Source organism: Notolepis coatsorum (assembly GCF_963971535.1).
Source record: "Notolepis coatsorum genome assembly, chromosome: 16".
Lineage (NCBI taxonomy): Eukaryota > Metazoa > Chordata > Actinopteri > Aulopiformes > Paralepididae > Notolepis > Notolepis coatsorum.
The window spans coordinates 66773347-66791137 of NC_140180.1; the positions used below are offsets into that span (position 1 = coordinate 66773347).

At 44.5% G+C, this 17791-nt stretch overlaps 1 protein-coding gene across 1 annotated transcript in view; it reads left to right on the plus strand.

The window, feature by feature from the left end:
- Positions 1–17791, plus strand: part of tgfb5 (transforming growth factor, beta 5) — a 77577-nt gene that overhangs the window by 42567 nt on the left and 17219 nt on the right. The window contains exon 6 of the mRNA XM_084332387.1: positions 10929–11082. Within this exon, the coding sequence (XP_084188513.1) occupies positions 10929–11082 (154 nt within the window). The remainder of the gene's footprint in view (positions 1–10928; positions 11083–17791) is intronic.

Sequence of the window (17791 nt, forward strand, 5' to 3'; positions counted from 1 at the left end):
AGAAGTTGGCGTCGTGAAGATTAGGGGCATAAGCCGCTACCAACGCGATTTTCCTGTTACTGTATTCTATCTTAGCAATAGTTACTCGGCCGTCTGTATCAGACCATACGTCCAACAATTTAATATTCAAGTTCCGTTTCACGACTATAGCTACCCCACGGGATCTAGTTCCAAAAGATGAGTAGCTAATGTTATGATATATTTTGTCCGCCAGCTTTACATTTTCAGCCTCTAAAAGGTGCGTTTCGCTTAAAAGAGCCACATCAACCTGTTTGCTTTTCATCAATGTAAGCACGCTTTTGCGTTTATGTTGTTTGTTTAGTCCCCTAGTATTCCAAATCATTATATTCAGACTAGCCATAATCTAAACATGTTGCTGTATTCTTGTGTGCAAGTCGTCTGGAGAAGCGATTCACAATAGATATATATCCAATTATTGTTGAGCTAGAGCATGATAACAAACATAAAAAACACCCATATATATAATCCCTTATCCCCCTAAAACCCCATAGGATTTTGTCCCTCCCCCCTTACACGACCAGTCTGCCCAGACCGAGCGATTCATCCTTAACTTTCCTATGTATGCCATAGGATCTAACATTCTAAATTCTACCATAAGTAGAATGTCAACTGTGGCTTGGCCACTCTCCCGCTAAATAAAAAGGAAAAATGAAAATTAAATTAAAATAAAACTAAAAATATGCTTCAAATATCATACTATAATCACTTACATTTTATACAAACTTGTGTAAGTTAAAACAACCCAAGAATAATAGAGAGGTATTGAACTGAATAGAGAACCTCAAAGAAAGAGAACATTTACTTAGATCTTGAAAGAGCTTTGCTATGCTAACCCATTCTCTGCCGGAGCTTATTCTCATCATTGTACCCTCTCTGCCAGTGCTATAAGTCTATGGAGATGTTCACCTTCTTTGCAGGGCTATAACTTTTTAAATTGTATTGCTAAATTGACATTACTATGGCCCATTCAACATCAATTATCTATCGTTCAGGATGTAGGAACGTTTTACTTTTTCATTCACACATTCATACAAAAATACGGTCTAGAGTATAAATATGTTTTTATCGTTTTCTGCAGTATTTCATAGAACGTGAGTTATAGCCATAAATGCATATATTAGATCATCAAATGCCGTTTGACACCGATCAACGTTATATTAAAAATTTCAATTGTACAAGGTCCTAAATGTCATGTAATGTAAATGTCATGTAATATTTTATGTAATATTGTCGCAAACGCTTCGGGATGTGTGCAGCTCACCGACTCGTCTAGCCCAACTATACGGATATTCAGCTTACGAGATTGATATTCCAGCTCGAATATATTAGCCTTTTGTTCCTCGTTGTTTCGCTTAAGCTCAGCCGTTAGCTTATCCGTTAGGTCCTAAATGTCATGACTCATCATCTGCTGGTGACCGGAGGGGGGGGGGGGGGGGGGGGGTTGTTTATAATGCAATGACCGACGTTAAATGATTCATGTAATATGGGTGATATATAGATCAGAGCAGTTTGTATCGAAAATGGTAAACAAAAACGCTGAAACTCACCCCAGTCTCCTCTTACCGTTGGGTGATGAGCGTGGAGCAAAAATATCGCTATTATGGAATGTTGATCTATGCAATCCATTTCCAGGTTGTATAATACTATATAAGTCCAAATATTGTTGTTTATTGAGTTATGGCAACGGATCGATTATCCGGTGTGTCAAGATGGAGTCCCGCGAGCGATAGCGAGTGGCCGGACGGAATAGGGGGGACACCAAGCACTTCCGGCCCCACTTCCGGTTTTGGCAACTCGCCGATCGGCCACCAGGTGGCGGTATTGAAGCGTTGGAGAGTTGAGCGGAGATCTACAGCACCAGTCATGACTCCGTGGGTGAAATGTGAATACCATGACGAAAATAATTGAAATATTGATCTCAATGACGTGGTAATCAGTCATTGGCAGACAACGCATGGCGGAGAATGACGTGTTAATCAGTCATTGGCGGGAGATGGGTACCTAGATTATAAAGTGGAAAAGTAGTGGAACTATTTCCAATTAATAAAAAGACGTTTTTAAATACGTATATGCAGTTCTTCCCCTAGCCAGGGGTGGGCGATGTTCCGTTGTGAAGAATGTTGTTCCTGCGGAGGTCTTCTGGCTGTGTGTATGGCCATAGATTGTTGTTAAGATCCAGAATGTTCTATATATCACAGAACGTTTTTAATGTTCCAGACTATTCCAATATGTCGTTTTTAAAGTACCAGAATGTTCCAATATGTTCCAGAATGTTGTTAGAGATCCAGACTATTCCAATATGTCAGCAATAATAAAAGTCCAACGGGGAAAACATTCAATGACTCAGAACTCATAGGTCTATCTCTCCCAAATCAGCGAATCATTAAAGTTATACGATATGGTGTCCATGCTTAACAAAGATTAAAAGGCCGTATATAAACTATCCTGCACGTTGTGCTGCCATGTATTTGACGGCTTCATCAGGCGAGTTGAGGAAAACCCTGTCTCCATGTTTATCGATGATGCGAAGCCTTGCAGGGTACAACAGTGTGGGATTGTATTTTCCCACAAAAAGTTGAGACATCACCGTCTTGTACCGGGCCCGCAAGAGCACCACATCCCGACAATAATCTTCAAAGAAGTATATTGGTACATCCTTGTATTTCAGGCTGCCTTTCACCCTGCGCGTCTCCCGAATGATCAATTATTTTATTCTGACCTGACGTAGGACAGCCATAATCACTCTCGGTCTGGCGTTGTTGTCGTTTTGTCGGGTCCCCAATCTGTAGCACTGATCCACTTCAGGTACCATAGGAAGGATAGCTGTTCCCAGGATTTTATGTAATATTGTCGCAAACGCTTCGGGATGTGTGCAGCTCACCGACTCGTCCAGCCCAACTATACGGATATTCAGCTTACGAGATTGATATTCCAGCTTGAATATATTAGCCTTTTGTTCCTCGTTGTTTCGCTTAAGCTCAGCCGTTAGCTTATCGTTGAGATCCGTTATGGATACGTCCATCATTTCGAGTCCCTGCTTGTGTTCTTCGTTGTTTTCCTTTATCTTAACCGTTAGCTTATCGTTGATATCAGCTATGTCTCCGTAGATCAATTCGAATTTACGTTGGTGTTCTTCCAAACAAGATTCCACTGCTATGGTGCATTCAATATGTGCATCAGCAGCTACCCTTAGCGCTTCGATATTGGATTCGATAGATTCTTTGATAGCATCTACTTTTTCGGTTATTGTCTTCTCCATGTCGGTTATTGTATTCTCCATCGATTTTACTAGTTTAGTGGTTTCCCGGACGATATATTCTGTATCTGCAGAGGTGGTTGTAGCGGTTGAGGAGGAGGCAATCTCGTCAAATTCCTCTGCTGTCCTATGCACGAAACCCGGGTCCTCTGAACTTGGTTTTGCGGCCGTTCTCTCTTTCTTTGGTGGCATCTCGATTCTTTCAGTCAATATAGTTAGTTGATAATCTCAGTTGATATATGCGTCAAGGTTTAAACGCATTGGTGGTATATAAATATGTTTTTAAAGTGAAAATAAAAAAAACGGGTGAGCAGCTATTGTCACATGCGACTACTCCATGGTGGGGCAAGTCCGGAAGTCGACCTCAAGCATCCTACGTTACCATAAGGGGCTACGTCTGCCAGGAATTTCTCTGTGGCCTGGAGTGTCACTCTTTGCTTTGAGAAAGTAAACAAACACTGCTCCTGTGCACACATCTGTAAAATACTGTACATACCGGCTAGATCCGTGTTAACTAATGCAAGTGGTACCTTTACTTTTTCTGTGGGATTTCTGTTTCTCGGTTGAGTAAACTTCCCCGTTTTGCACACTACACATTCTTTATCAGGTCTACGCTTTTCTGCTTCAATGTGCATGCCTTCTGTCACTGCTTGCAGTTTCAGTAAATCCTCGTAATTACAAGGACCCATAATCTCATGCCATGTCTGAATATCGTGGCTGACAGTTACTTTACACATATCATTGTCACCATTACACTTGTCGTTGTCATTACACTCTGTTTGCAGGTAATACACTCTCTTGTACATCTTTATGTCAAACCGTGTACCGTCAGGTTCTACAAGAAAATGTTTACCTTTATCGAAGAATACCTCGGCACCGCTTGCAGTAGCAGCTCTTACAGAGAATAGTCCTTGTGTTAACGATGGTACGTAGAGAGCGTTCTTTAACGTCACCGTACGCCGGCGCCCCCCACTGTCCGTGAGGCATACCTGTGCGTCTCCTCTCTCTTGCGCCAACCCGTAGGTGCACTTCCCGTCTGCCCGCTTCATGCTGAGCCTCTCCGGGTGGAAAGTGTTGTCAATGTTCTTGAACCGACTCCTGTCGTAGATGACATGGGACAACGATCAGTCCCTTCCTCTGGGCCCGCTGCAGCTGTGCCGGCCCGGCGATGCACGCCGTCCGCGCCCCGAAAGCATAGTCTTCTTGTCCCGTTATTCTCCGGGTGTCGTCTCGATCCGTCTCACGTCGACCGTCGCTGCCATCGTGTCCGCTGCAGTCATCTCGTCCACAGCCGTTATCTTGTCCGTAGCCGCCGTCTTGTCCGCAGCCACCATCTTGTCCGGAGCCGTCATTTTGTTCGTGGCCGCCGTCTCGTCCATGACCGCCGTCTTGCCCATGCGCGTATCGCGCGCTCTGGTCGTGTTTCTTCATGCACGCTCTGTCTGTTTCCCCCCGTGGATTTGCAGAAGCTACACCAGACAGTCTTTGTGCAGTCGCTTCTCCGATGGCCTTTCTCTCCGCATCGCCAACACGCCAGTTCCGTCGTGGTCCTGGTTCTCTCCCTTGCCGTTGCTCGGGCCTTTAGCACCCTCTCTCCTGCCTCCGCGGCGGCTGGGTGGGTATCTTCTGAGCCCTCGAAGTTCCTTAACTTAGCCTTGAACTGTCCCAACGTCATGTCCGTTGAACCGTGTGTTACCAGGAGTGTGAACGGTTTGTACAGCTCCGGTAGTCCTCTCATAATCATCGCCATCATTAGCCCATCGATTGGTGCTTCTCCGGCACTCCTCAATGGCGTCGTGATCTGCTCCGCTCTATTGACGTATTCGGTCACAGTCTCGGTGGGCCCCTTCCTCAGGGACGTTAGTGCTCTGTAGAGGGCCACGACTCTGGGTCTTCCTCGCCCAATGTAATGCTCTTTCAACACCTCCAGGCTTTCTCGGCCTCGGTCTTTAGTGTCGTGGAATATCAGCCCCAGGCTGGTGTCGTCGAGCAGCGGCGCTAACTCACAGTACGCGTCTGCGTTATGCTGGTCGTCCAGGGCTTGCTCTTCCGCCGTCAGTTCTCCCGTGGGGGCTGCCAGGATCGTCTCCTTCAGCCCCGCACCGTGCATGCAACATAGCATGCGCTCTTCCCAGAGCTCATAGTCCTCTGCTTTTCCATTGAATGAGGGCCATTTGCCCCTTCCCTTGTTTTCCATCCTCTTCGTTGGTGGTAGGCTTAGCTTTAGCTCTTGTTGGCCTAGCGTCTTGCCGCGCGGTGCTCCCGGCACTAACCTAGCCTATACTTTAGCTAAGCTTGCTACAGTACCCTTATTATTTCGCCCCGGCGTTATCTGGGCCCATAACCTGTTAACAGAATTCGGCTATAGGGCGACAATAATGTGGTCAAGAGGCATGGTTTCTATCTTGAGCCTTAACTGGCGTGGTTTATTATTCACATGACAGAGCAATAACACTACAGGTCTTCTCTCACTGAGAGACTGGGGGAAAGAGGAAGAAGTGGGAGGAGACACCCCTATTTATACTCGCCACCTGGTGGTGTTCCTGAGTGTCTCCGCCTAGAGCGCCCTCTAGTGGCAACAGTTATATATGCAGTTAGATAGTTACTAGTGTAAACAGATATATATGCAGTTAGACAGTTACTAACAATCCTACACAGAACCTCTGCCTTCAACAAGCAATGTTAGATCTATCTATCTATCTATCTATCTATCTATCTATCTATCTATCTATCTATCTATCTATCTATCTATCTATCTATCTATCTATCTATCTATCTATCTATCTATCTATCTATCTATCTAAGGGAGTTGCTTAGGTCCTTTACTCTTTTCCCTTTACATGTTACCGCTGGGTGATATCATCAGAGAACATAATGTAGATTTCCATAGCTATGCGGATGATACACAACTGTACATATCTGCTGAACCAAATGATACAGCGATTAGCTCCATTACAGACTGCTTACTGGCAATAAATAAATGGATGAGTAAGAACTTCCTGAAACTAAACGAGAACAAAACTGAAATTCTAATTATCGGCTCCAAAACTAAAAAAGAAACATTAATAAAGAACCTGGGGGGACTAACCCCTTGGATCAAATCTGAGGTCACTAGTCTTGGGGTTGTCATAGATTCAGAACTGAACTTCAATTCTCATATTAGCAAAGTGACGAAAACATCGTTCTTCCATCTCAGAAATATAGCAAAAGTACGACCATTTATTAATCAGAACGATGCTGAGAAGCTAATTCATGCATTCATATCTAGCTGATTAGACTACTGTAATGCACTTTTCACAGGTCTCCCTAAGAAAACCACAGAGAGGCTTCAGCTAATCCAAAACTCTGCAGCCCGACTGCTAACTAGAACCAAAAGGAGAGAGCACATTAGTCCAGTCTTAGCCGCTTTACACTGGCTTCCTGTAACATTTAGAATTGACTTTAAGGTCCTTCTCCTTACATACAAAGCTCTAAATGGACAGGGACCTAGCTACATCGCCAACACTCTAATAAATTACACACCAGCAAGAACACTGCGATCATCAGCTGCTGGACTACTAGAGGCTCCCAGAAGCAGTCAAAAGAGGATCGGTAATGCAGCCTTTATCAACTATGCCCCAAAACTATGGAACAAACTACCCCAAAACATCAGGGAAGCCAACTCGCTAGACATCTTTAAAAGACAGCTTAAAACCTATCTCTTTGCTCAGGCATTTCACTGATAGATATCTGCTACCACCTAGTGGCAAGAGGAAACATCAGGGATATCCTGACACAACTTGTATTTATTCTTACCCTGCCTACTCTTTTACACTGCCTATCAAATTCATGTGTCGGTTATTGCACTTTTTACTTCTTACTGATGACTATTTTTAAACTGAATCATTTTAAACTATTCTTATTATTTGCTATGCTCGCTCATGCCTTTATGTCCGTCGGTTAGTGCACTTTTTAATTACTGCTGTTAGTAGAACCAGGTTAACTGTGTCCTGGCTGTAGTAGAACCAGGTTAACTGTGTCCTGGCTGTTAGTAGAACCAGGTTAACTGTGTCCTGGCTGTAGCATTGTAGAACCAGGTTAACTGTGTCCTGGCTGTAGTAGAACCAGGTTAACTGTGTCCTGGCTGTTGTAGAACCAGGTTAACTGTGTCCTGGCTGTAGTAGAACCAGGTTAACTGTGTCCTGGCTGTTAGTAGAACCAGGTTAACTGTGTCCTGGCTGTAGCTTATGGCAGATCAATCAGCATGGATTGTCTGTAAACTTTAATACATGGCAGTTTGGTTTGTTAGAACAGACTGTAATCTTATGCTTATGGCAGATCAATCAGCATGGATTGTCTGTAAACTTTAATACATGGCAGTTTGGTTTGTTAGAACAGACTGTAATCTTCACTTGCTTATGGCAGATCAATCAGCATGGATTGTCTGTAAACTTTCACTTGCTTATGGCAGATCAATCAGCATGGATTGTCTGTAAACTTTATGCATTGTTGTCACTTGCCATATCTTGCTATGCTCGCTCATGCCTGTATTTTTTATGTCCGTTCTATTTTAAAATTTTTATTTTATTTTATTTTATTTTTATTTTACTATTTTTAAACTGAATCATTTTAAACTATTTTTACTATTTGTGTTACTGAAAACTGTAAGCGGAGAGCCTATTGGGATGCTAGATCCTAATGTGAAACACTGTGATTCTACCTGTCTATCTTTTTATGCTCGCTTATGCCTGTATTTTTTACTGTTGTGAAGCACTTTGAACTGCAACCTCTGTATGAAAAGTGCTATACAAATAAAGTTATTATTATTATTATTATTATTATTATTATTATTATTATTATTATTATTATTATTATTATTATTATTATTATTATTATTATTATTATTATTATTATTATCTATCTATCTATCTATCTATCTATCTATCTATCTATCTATCTATCTATCTATCTATCTATCTATCTATCTATCTATCTATCTATCTATCTATCTAATACAGCGGAACAACAACACAATCATCAAATTTGCTGATGACACAGTAGTGGTGGGCCTGATCTCTGCCAACGACGAGAGGGCCTACCTGGAAGAGGTAGAGAATCTGTAACAGTGGTGTCAGGAGAACTGCCTCTCCCTGAACGTCAGCAAAACAAAAGAGATGATTGTGGACTTCAGGAGGTCGGGGTTCAAGGACTACAGCCCCCTCAGCATCGACGGGGCACCGGTTGAGAGAGTGAACAGTTTCAAGTACCTCGGAGCCCACATATCCGAGGACTTGACATGGACCACACACATTGACAGTGTTGTGAAGAAGGCACGACAACGCCTCTACTTCCTCAGGCGCCTAAGGAAGTTCCAAGTCAGTCAGAAGATCCTTAAGAACTTCTACTCATGTACAATAGAGAGCAACCATGACTGGCAACATCACCTCCTGGTTTGGGAATAGCACTGCACAAGACCGTAGCAGACTACAGAGAGTGGCCCGTTCAGCCGAACGCACAATTGGAGGGGGGCTTCCCACCCTCCAGAACATTTACAACAAGCGGTGCAGGGGTAAGGCTAAGAGAATCATCAAGGACTCCAGCCACCCGAACAACTGCCTCTTTGAACTGCTGCGGTCAGGCAAGCGATACCGGAGTCTTAAGGCGAGCACAGAAAGACTCAGAAGAAGCTTCTATCCCCAGGCCATCAGGCTGCTCAACGAACAATAAACACTATGCAACAACCATCAAATGCACACAGCACACACACCCACACGCACACACTCACTTTAAACAAACAACACACTGCAGCACCCACTCTCCACACTTTAGATCACCTAAATACACTTTATATTTATTGGTAAAGGATTTGCACTACAACTCGTACACCTTACTGTAAATTGTACCTAAATTGTACCTCATCCCATTTCTGCTTTGCACTATATAGTATTGTATATTAGTACATTGCATAGTATATTGTATATTGTATGGTAACTCAGTTACTTCTATTCTGCATCGAACATTGTACATATGTCTATACTGAACACTGTGACCTCTATTTTTACTTCTATTTTACATGCTATACTATTTTATTTCATACTTATCTTGTCTAGCACAGTCTCTGGAGCGTAACAGTAAGAAGCATTTTGTATAAAAGTATTCTGTACTTCTGTATGACAACTATTAAAGAAACTTGAAACTATAATCATGTTAGATTTCTTTTTTTTTTTTTATCCGCTTTTTCTCCCATTTTCTATATTTTCTCCCATCCCAATTTCGTATCATCCAATTCAACCCTCCCCTGTCACGAACGCTGTTTCTTGCCTCCCACAAGCCGGCTGCAATGTGGACTAAGTCATACAGTACATAGCACAAGTCCCCTCCGGTACTTGAGGTAACAGCAGTCGCATCTTTTCACCTGCGCAGCTCGATCTCTCAGTGGCGAGGAGTAACGCGTGGGAGGCTCACGCTGCCCCCGACACTTCCTGATTCTACTGCGCAGGCGCACGAACCGACCTGTAGGAGTCGCTGTCCACAACGCCCGATCCCCACCCATCAGTTTCCCACCCCCTAATACGGCCAATGTGTATTAGTATGAACGACCAGCTAAACTGAAAGCAATGTGGAGCGCTGGGCTCGAACAGGCGAGCCCAGCGTCTCCGCATTCGTGGCGAGCGCCTTGCCCACTACGCCACGTAGCCGCCCATAATCATGTTAGATCTATCTAATATAATCATGTTAGATCTCTAATATAATCATGTTAGATCTCTAATAGAAGCATGTTTGATCTCTAATAGAAGCATGTTTGATCTCTAATAGAAGCATGTTAGTGTTAGGGCAGCAGTGGCGGAGCCCAATAGCAGAACACAGGAAGAGAGAGAATGGAGCATTTTAGGTTGGTTTTAATATAGGCACCAAGCAGACAGGTATGAAATGTACAGGAATGTACAATAGGTGCGAGCAGGTGCACTCCTCGTGCAGCACAGGGACGTCCAGGTGGGTGGTCCTGGGCACAGGGAGAACAAAGGTTAGGACAAGGCAGGCAATAGGGAAAGAGCAGCAAGGCTAGTGTGCGTCATCGTACCTAGGTTGTTAGGTACGTTTGTTTGCATTCAGTGTACTCTAACGGGTGATACTGTTTCAGGTGATGGAACATGTTTGTCGTGTTACCCGTTTTGGTTAGCACCGGTCTTCGACACATTTTGCAACGAACGCTGCTCTGATCCGTGGGGGTGCTTGGTGACATGGGAGGTAGCTGGCTTGGCTCGGTGGGGGGGAGTGCCACCCCTCGAACCTCTGCTGGGCCTGGCCCAATCAAATTCAAGGTACCCATGTTGCTAAGTGCTCGGCCCCGAGTGGGGACGGCCCTGAGATGTGGGGAGCCCTGTTTCTGGGGGTAGATGGCGGGAGGGGAGGTCCCTCTCATGGAGGTCTAGTAGGCTGAGCGCGGCCGAATTCAAGGGGCCCATGTGGATGTACTGCTGTGTTGTTGAAGTCATTGTAGGTATTGTGTATGTGTTGTTTGTCTATAAATGTTAATAAAAAAAATTAAGTTTAAAAAAAGAAATATTTATTATTATAAATGTTTTACTCTTATTTACTGTTTTTCTTTTTACTTGTGTTTACTATATGTTTTATTATAATTTATTTTACTTTTTTACTTGCTCTGTCTCAGAAACTCGGACCAGGGCTGCTGCCTGCGGTCGCTCTACATTGACTTCCGACGTGACCTAAACTGGAAATGGATCCACGAGCCAAAAGGCTATAAGGCCAACTTTTGCACTGGCAGCTGCCCGTACCTCTGGAGCGCCGACAACCACTACAACATGGTGAGCTGCGATTGGTCAGTCGCTTCAAAGTGACTAGTATGAAATTGGTTCAGCTCATGTAATGAGTCATTAGAGCTTTGTGTGGAAGACTTCATTAGAAGCAGGGAACAAAATAAGCACACGCCATTCGCCAATGGCTTGTAGATTTAATGTTTGGCGACTAGAAATTAAGATCTGCCCGCCACCTGGCGGCTAACAAAATCCACTGCATCAGCGGGAGCTTGGTGCTGGATTTTGCGAGAAGCATGCAGCTGCAGAGCCACAGAGCAGCAGTGTTTTCAGCTCCGGTCTGGGGACCGCTCAGCAGCGCCCCCCACCCAACAGCTGAATTGCCAATGGCTGAATTAGAGTACTGCACCGTGCGGGCACCGCTGGTGGGTTCTGTGGCTCTGCAGCTGGATGCTTCTCGCAAAATCCAGCACAAAGCTCCCGCTGACAACATCGTTGTCATTATTAGACCTACTTGGTGAAGCAACGATGAAACAAATGTAATGATTGTTTCGTTCATCGCATAGGCTATTTAATTTTAGCGTATTTTAATACAATTCAAATAATCAAATTGTGCTTAGAGGGAATTATTTTCACCGGACATTATGACCGGAGAAATTTAAATGTTCGGACTTCAACAGACTTCAACTTTTTTCTCACAACGGGTCAAGTGCATCTAACATGCTTTGCACCGTCGCCATTCCTTTATGCCCACATCGCCCGAAATGAACGTTACGTTATCAGAGGCAGAGCAGAGCCATAGAGAACAGTGTGTACTGAGGAAAGGGAAATGGGGGGGGGGGGGTGCGTGCGTTTGGAAAGACGATGAAGTCAGTCAGGAGTATATTATAGTAAACTGAGGATTACTGAGGATGGACAGATAATGTTGATATTCAAATATAAAAAAGTTTCGAGAGGAGTGGAAGTTTGAAGACAGACTAGACTACAATATGATGCGGGGGTGGTGAGTTGAAACAGTGTGTGTGATTGATTGATTGATTGATTGAAAAGTTTATTAACAGATTGCAGAATGGGTACAGTACAGTACAGCTCAATACATACAATTGTTAAGGGGATGCAGACCAGAGAAAGACTTGTCTTGTTTACATCAGGGTCCTCCATTTTCAATTCATCATAACATAATATGATGTGTCCCGACCCCACTTCTATGTTTCAATAAATTATTTGCATTTAAAACTATTAACACTGACTCATTCCTTCAGTCCACTCAAAATTATGCTAATATTCCTTATGTTGTTTATGATATTAATTGAAAATAGCATACGAGAGTATTATAGTAATAATAACACATGGCGATATACTAAAAAGCTATTCTGCCTGGCTGGTAGTTTTTAAAATCAAAAAGTTAAGTTTGTTCCCTGATTAGAAGACATAATTATCGCATGGATACCTCTCTTGTGAGACAACGTGGGCGCTGAAGAATGCGAGACACCCAAACCCAATATCCCCCCAGGGTTACTAGTAAAAAGAAAATCTGTTTTCAACACTTCACCACCTACTGTAGCCCGACAAGCTAGAAGTTAGGTCAAACTAGGAGAGAATTCATAATTTCTCCCCAAAATGGCAAAACCTTTCAGTTTTATGACAAATTGGTCTGTAGATATATATTCTTTAATATGATAGTTGGTGTTTGTCCACTCCACTCTTCAGATAAAGGTTGTGACAAACTACACTGAGCATGACCCACAATGACACGAAAAAAAGAAAAGGTTCTTCAGACGGGGGGAAAAACTAAAACCAAACCTCCTAATTACTGTCTCCAAGTTGTGTACTAGAAGTTACTTCCCACACGCTTTCTGGTCGAGGCAGAGGTGTTTGGGTTCCTTCAATGACCTTGAACGTTTTTATTTTATTCAAGTAACAACATTTTGTAGGTGATGTGTCCCTTTTTAAAAGGCTTCCTGTTTCATTATTTGTGGCAGTGCAACACCCTAGTCAACCCTATAGGGGATAACTGTGTCTTTTTATGGATTTATAACAGAACATACAGTATAGGCTTAACATTACATAACATGGCTCAGTTCCTCTAAAGTCCACACAGTCGTGGAATTGGTCAGTGGCCAGCAGTAGACACACACACACACACGCACACACACACACACACTAGGGCTGTCCCCGACTAAGGATTTGGATGGTCGACTAGGATTGGCCAAAATTTGCCGTTAGTCGACTATTGGGCTGTGGGGGTGCTTAATGTCTGAAGGAGTCGACTGAAGGCTTCTTGTCCTCTGCAAAAGCATGCAATTGGTCCACTGATGGATACATCTTGATATTTGTCTAGTGTGTTCATTAGATGGGTGAAATCCTCTTTCAGTGCCTCTGTGCCTGTTTTCGTAGGCAGTTAGCCTCTGGTATGCGTGCCATTAGCGTTAGCCACGCTTCTAGGCCTCTTTTCTTTTGGAAAGAATGATAAAAAAAATGTAAATTAAAAAAATTATAATAAAAAAAAAAAAAATTGTATTCGACTAAGAGGTTGGCTAGTCGACTACGGCTCCTTTCGACCGATTAGTCGACTAATCGACTAATAGGGGTCAGCCCTAACACACACACACACACACACACACACACACACACACACACACACACACACACACACACACACACAGCGTTTTCTTGTTTATTTAAGCAACACGCCAACATTATGGGAAATGTGCTTACCGTCTTCTCCAGAGTCAGACAAGAAGATAGATACCAATTTCCTCTCTGTGTGTTCAGTAGAAAGCTATCCGGCTGCAAGCTAGCCTAGCTTAGCACAAATTAATGGAAGTGGATACGGACCATTAGCCTAGCTTAAAACAGCTAGGCTAGGGGGTGCCCCGGTGGCGCACCCTATACGATTGTAGCGTAATCGCAACATCCTGGGTTCGAATCCGGCCCAGGACATGTCCTCCCCATTAAAAGAAGCAAACATAGCCTCATAGCATAATTGCCTAAGTAATTTTTTGGCCAAATTGATATGTCTGCCTAACTCTACTCTCCTCACACTGCTGCACCAGCCTGGCTTAGTGGCTGTGTCCTCAGCCAATCAGAACCTTGTTATGTTACAAATCCCTTTCTGCCTAACTCACTAAATTCGTTTTTTCTTCTTTTCCGAAAGTCTTGAAAAATGACTTAGGCAATTATGCTATGAGGCTAACATAAATTGTAATGACACATTAAATTGCTTAGCCCAAGGGGAGATGTGAAAAAAAGGGCAACAGTTTTTACAAGCAGTACAATCTTCTTGGTTTCAGTTCTACATCCAAATCCAGTACATTGTGTTAGAGTGGGTACATTTGGACAGCATGGTGGGATTATAGGATGTAGAACTCAAACGCAGACGGGCAGAGGATAGACAGGAGGCGGAATGCGTTGGTTGCTCTTTCACAATAACATGGATTTTATTGTGACACACGGATCATAATACGAAAAGAAACACTTTGAAATGGGGAAAAGAAATGGGAGACCGTAGTCTCCAAAAACTAGATAAGCACACACACTAATTAACCTAGGTAAGACGGGCGAGACAACTCAGTCTCTCTGTAAATCTCTACATGAGAATACACTTTGGATAATAATTAGTGTAACTGAGGGGTACAATTCCCTGACTGTATTATATAAGTATGGTATCATTAAACCACTACTGTCTTATGTACATTACTACTGGCCATACAGTACACAGGTATATCAGATGAACACTTCCCACAATGACACGGTTCCACACAAAACTGGGTTATAATAATATTTATTAGCAGCAATGATAGTATATAACAATACTTTACGTAGGGTTGCGCTTATAAGGCGAAAGAATGTGCGTGAGCAAATCAATAACGTAAGTCCATTATCATATTACGCAGGAGATAATGAATACCACCTGTATCTTAGGAATTATATCTATGGTACACTAGTAAGGCAGCGGGAGATACTGGTAGGGTCCCTCCGGTTGTAGGCCAGCAAGGGGAGAGGATTTGTCGGTAGCAGAGTCTGGGTCAACGAAGAATAGGGAGACTCCAAGTACAGGAGACGGTGCAATAATCTCTTGATCCGCAGACGAATAACAGCTGTTCTCCGGCATGCAGCTCCGCATGGAAGAAAGCTAGCCAGCCTCAGGCTTCTGAGAGGCGGGCTCGACGTTGCTCCTCACAGGGTAAATCCCACACAATTGTGGGTGTAGACGATTCTCCGCTCCATCAATTACAGGACCAAAGCAAATATAATCCAGGCGAAAAGGGCTATGTAGTCGTCGCCTCCTGGCTGACAGATCCAGTGAGAGAACAAAGACAGGTCCTGAGAGCAGCTGAAAGGAAGTATAGAAAGTCACGCCTCACTGCTGACATCGACACATATCACAACCTCTTGTTAACATTCTCCAAAACCATCACTAATGCCAAAGCTTCTTTCTTCCACCATAGGATCGAGGCCTCTGCCAAGAATCTTCGCAAACTGCATGCTACCATGTCCTCCCTCCTCACTCCCCCCCCACCCCCCCCTCCCTCATCTTTCTCTGCCGAAGACTTTGCGATCTTCTTTGAGGAAAAAGTGGAGAACATCCGCAGCTCCTTCTCCCAACCCCCACCCATTCCAAATGCTGAATCGAGAACCTCATCCTTCACTCTGTCATCTTTCTCTCCCATTACAGAAGCAGAGACCCTGACACTGGTAACGTCAAACCGTCCGACTACTTGCCAGCTGGACCAGCTACCCTCCCCACTCCTCCAGACCATAGCACCAGACATCCTCCCATTCCTAACTGCAACCATCAACTCCTCACTCAACTCGGGGGTGGTCCCCACCTCCCTAAAACAAGCCAGAGTCACGCCGCTCATAAAAAAACCAACCCTGAACCCTACTGTCATAGGCAACTACCGTCCTGTCTCTCTTCTCTCCTTCCTTTCTAAAACACTTGAACGTGCTGTATCCAACCAACTTACTACTTATCTCTTACAGAATGACCTCCTAGACCCTAATCAGTCAGGCTTCAGGACTGGTCACTCCACAGAGACAGCCCTCATTGCGGTCACAGAGGCACTTCACTTAGCAAAAGCGAAAGGCCTCTCCTCTGTCCTGATTCTCCTAGATCTATCTGCAGCCTTCGACACAGTCAACCACCAGATCCTCCTTGCGGCCCTCGCAGGAATGGGAGTGGCTGGCTCTGCGCTGACATGGCTGTCATCATACCTCAATGACCGCTCCTACCAAGTGTCATGGAGAGGGACCCTGTCGGCCACCCGCCCCCTGCGGACGGGTGTCCCCCAGGGCTCGGTTTTAGGACCCCTTCTCTTCTCCCTCTACACTAAATCACTGGGTAACATTATCACGTCTCATGGCTTCTCCTACCATTGTTATGCCGACGATACTCAACTCTTCCTCTCCTTCCCTCCCTCAGATATCCACGTCTCTGTGCGGATCTCGGCCTGTCTGTCCGACATCTCAGCCTGGATGACGTCCAACCACCTCAAACTGAACCTAAGCAAAACAGAATTGCTCCACCTGCCGGCCAAATCCTCCCCCCTAACCGACCTTTCAATCACAGTCGAGAATGCAGCTGTGACTGCGTCCCCGACCGCCAAGAACCTTGGTGTTGTCCTCGACGACCAGTTGAACTTCTCTGCTCACATCGCAGCGACGACCAGAACCTGCCGATTCCTCCTGAGCAACGTCAGAAGGATACGCCCCTTCCTGACAAAAGAAGCCACCCAACTCCTCGTCCAATCAACAGTCATCTCCCGCCTCGACTACTGCAATGCACTGCTCGCTGGCCTCCCGGCCACTGCCACTAAGCCTCTTCAACTCATTCAGAACGCAGCGGCCCGCCTGATCTCAAACCTACCGAAGTCGGCCCATGTCACCCCACTTCTTAGGGACCTGCACTGGCTCCCCATTGCTGCACGAATCCGCTTCAAGGCCCTCGACCTAGCATACCGTGCGGCAAAGGGAACCGCTCCCGCCTACCTCCGGTCAATGGTCTCTAACTACACACCCTCAAGACCCCTACGCTCTGCATCTTCTGGCCGCCTCAGACCTACTCCTATCCAAGCTCCGGGAGGGTCATCAAAGAGAAGTCGCCTATTCTCAGTCCTTGCCCCACAATGGTGGAATGAACTACCCACCCCAGTTAGGACAGCCGAATCACGTCCAATCTTTCGCCGTCGACTAAAGACGCACTTCTTCAACCATTATCTGAATTAAAAAAAAAAAAAAAAAAAAAAAAAAAAAAATCTAACCCTAACTAACCGTACTGTCATGCACTTGTCCTAATAAACTAACCTACACTGTAGCACTCAACACTTTGATGAACATTGTTGCTCAGCTGATAGAGTTGTGCCCTTCCTGATGGCTTGTCGTACAGAACTTGTAAGTCGCTTTGGATAAAAGCGTCAGCTAAATGACTAAATGTAAATGTAAATGTAGGTTATCCAGTGTACATGTCCACACGGTCCTCGTCTAGGGCTCCTCGGGTGAAGGCGCCAGGGTAAGCTGCCCAGCCTGGATAAGCACACTAGCTGGTACGAGGAAACGTTGGTGATGCTGGTCACTGTAGAACGGTAGCCGCACGATACACTATACATAAATAGACTATTACTGAATTAATAGAATAGGTCGAACTCGACGGTACAGCGTTAAACTCTGATACTTCAGTTATTAATTCGCACGCGGTCTCAATGCTCTATTTGGGGCCAAACAGGCCATACTTCACCGCACGTTGTATCGTGGGTGAGGC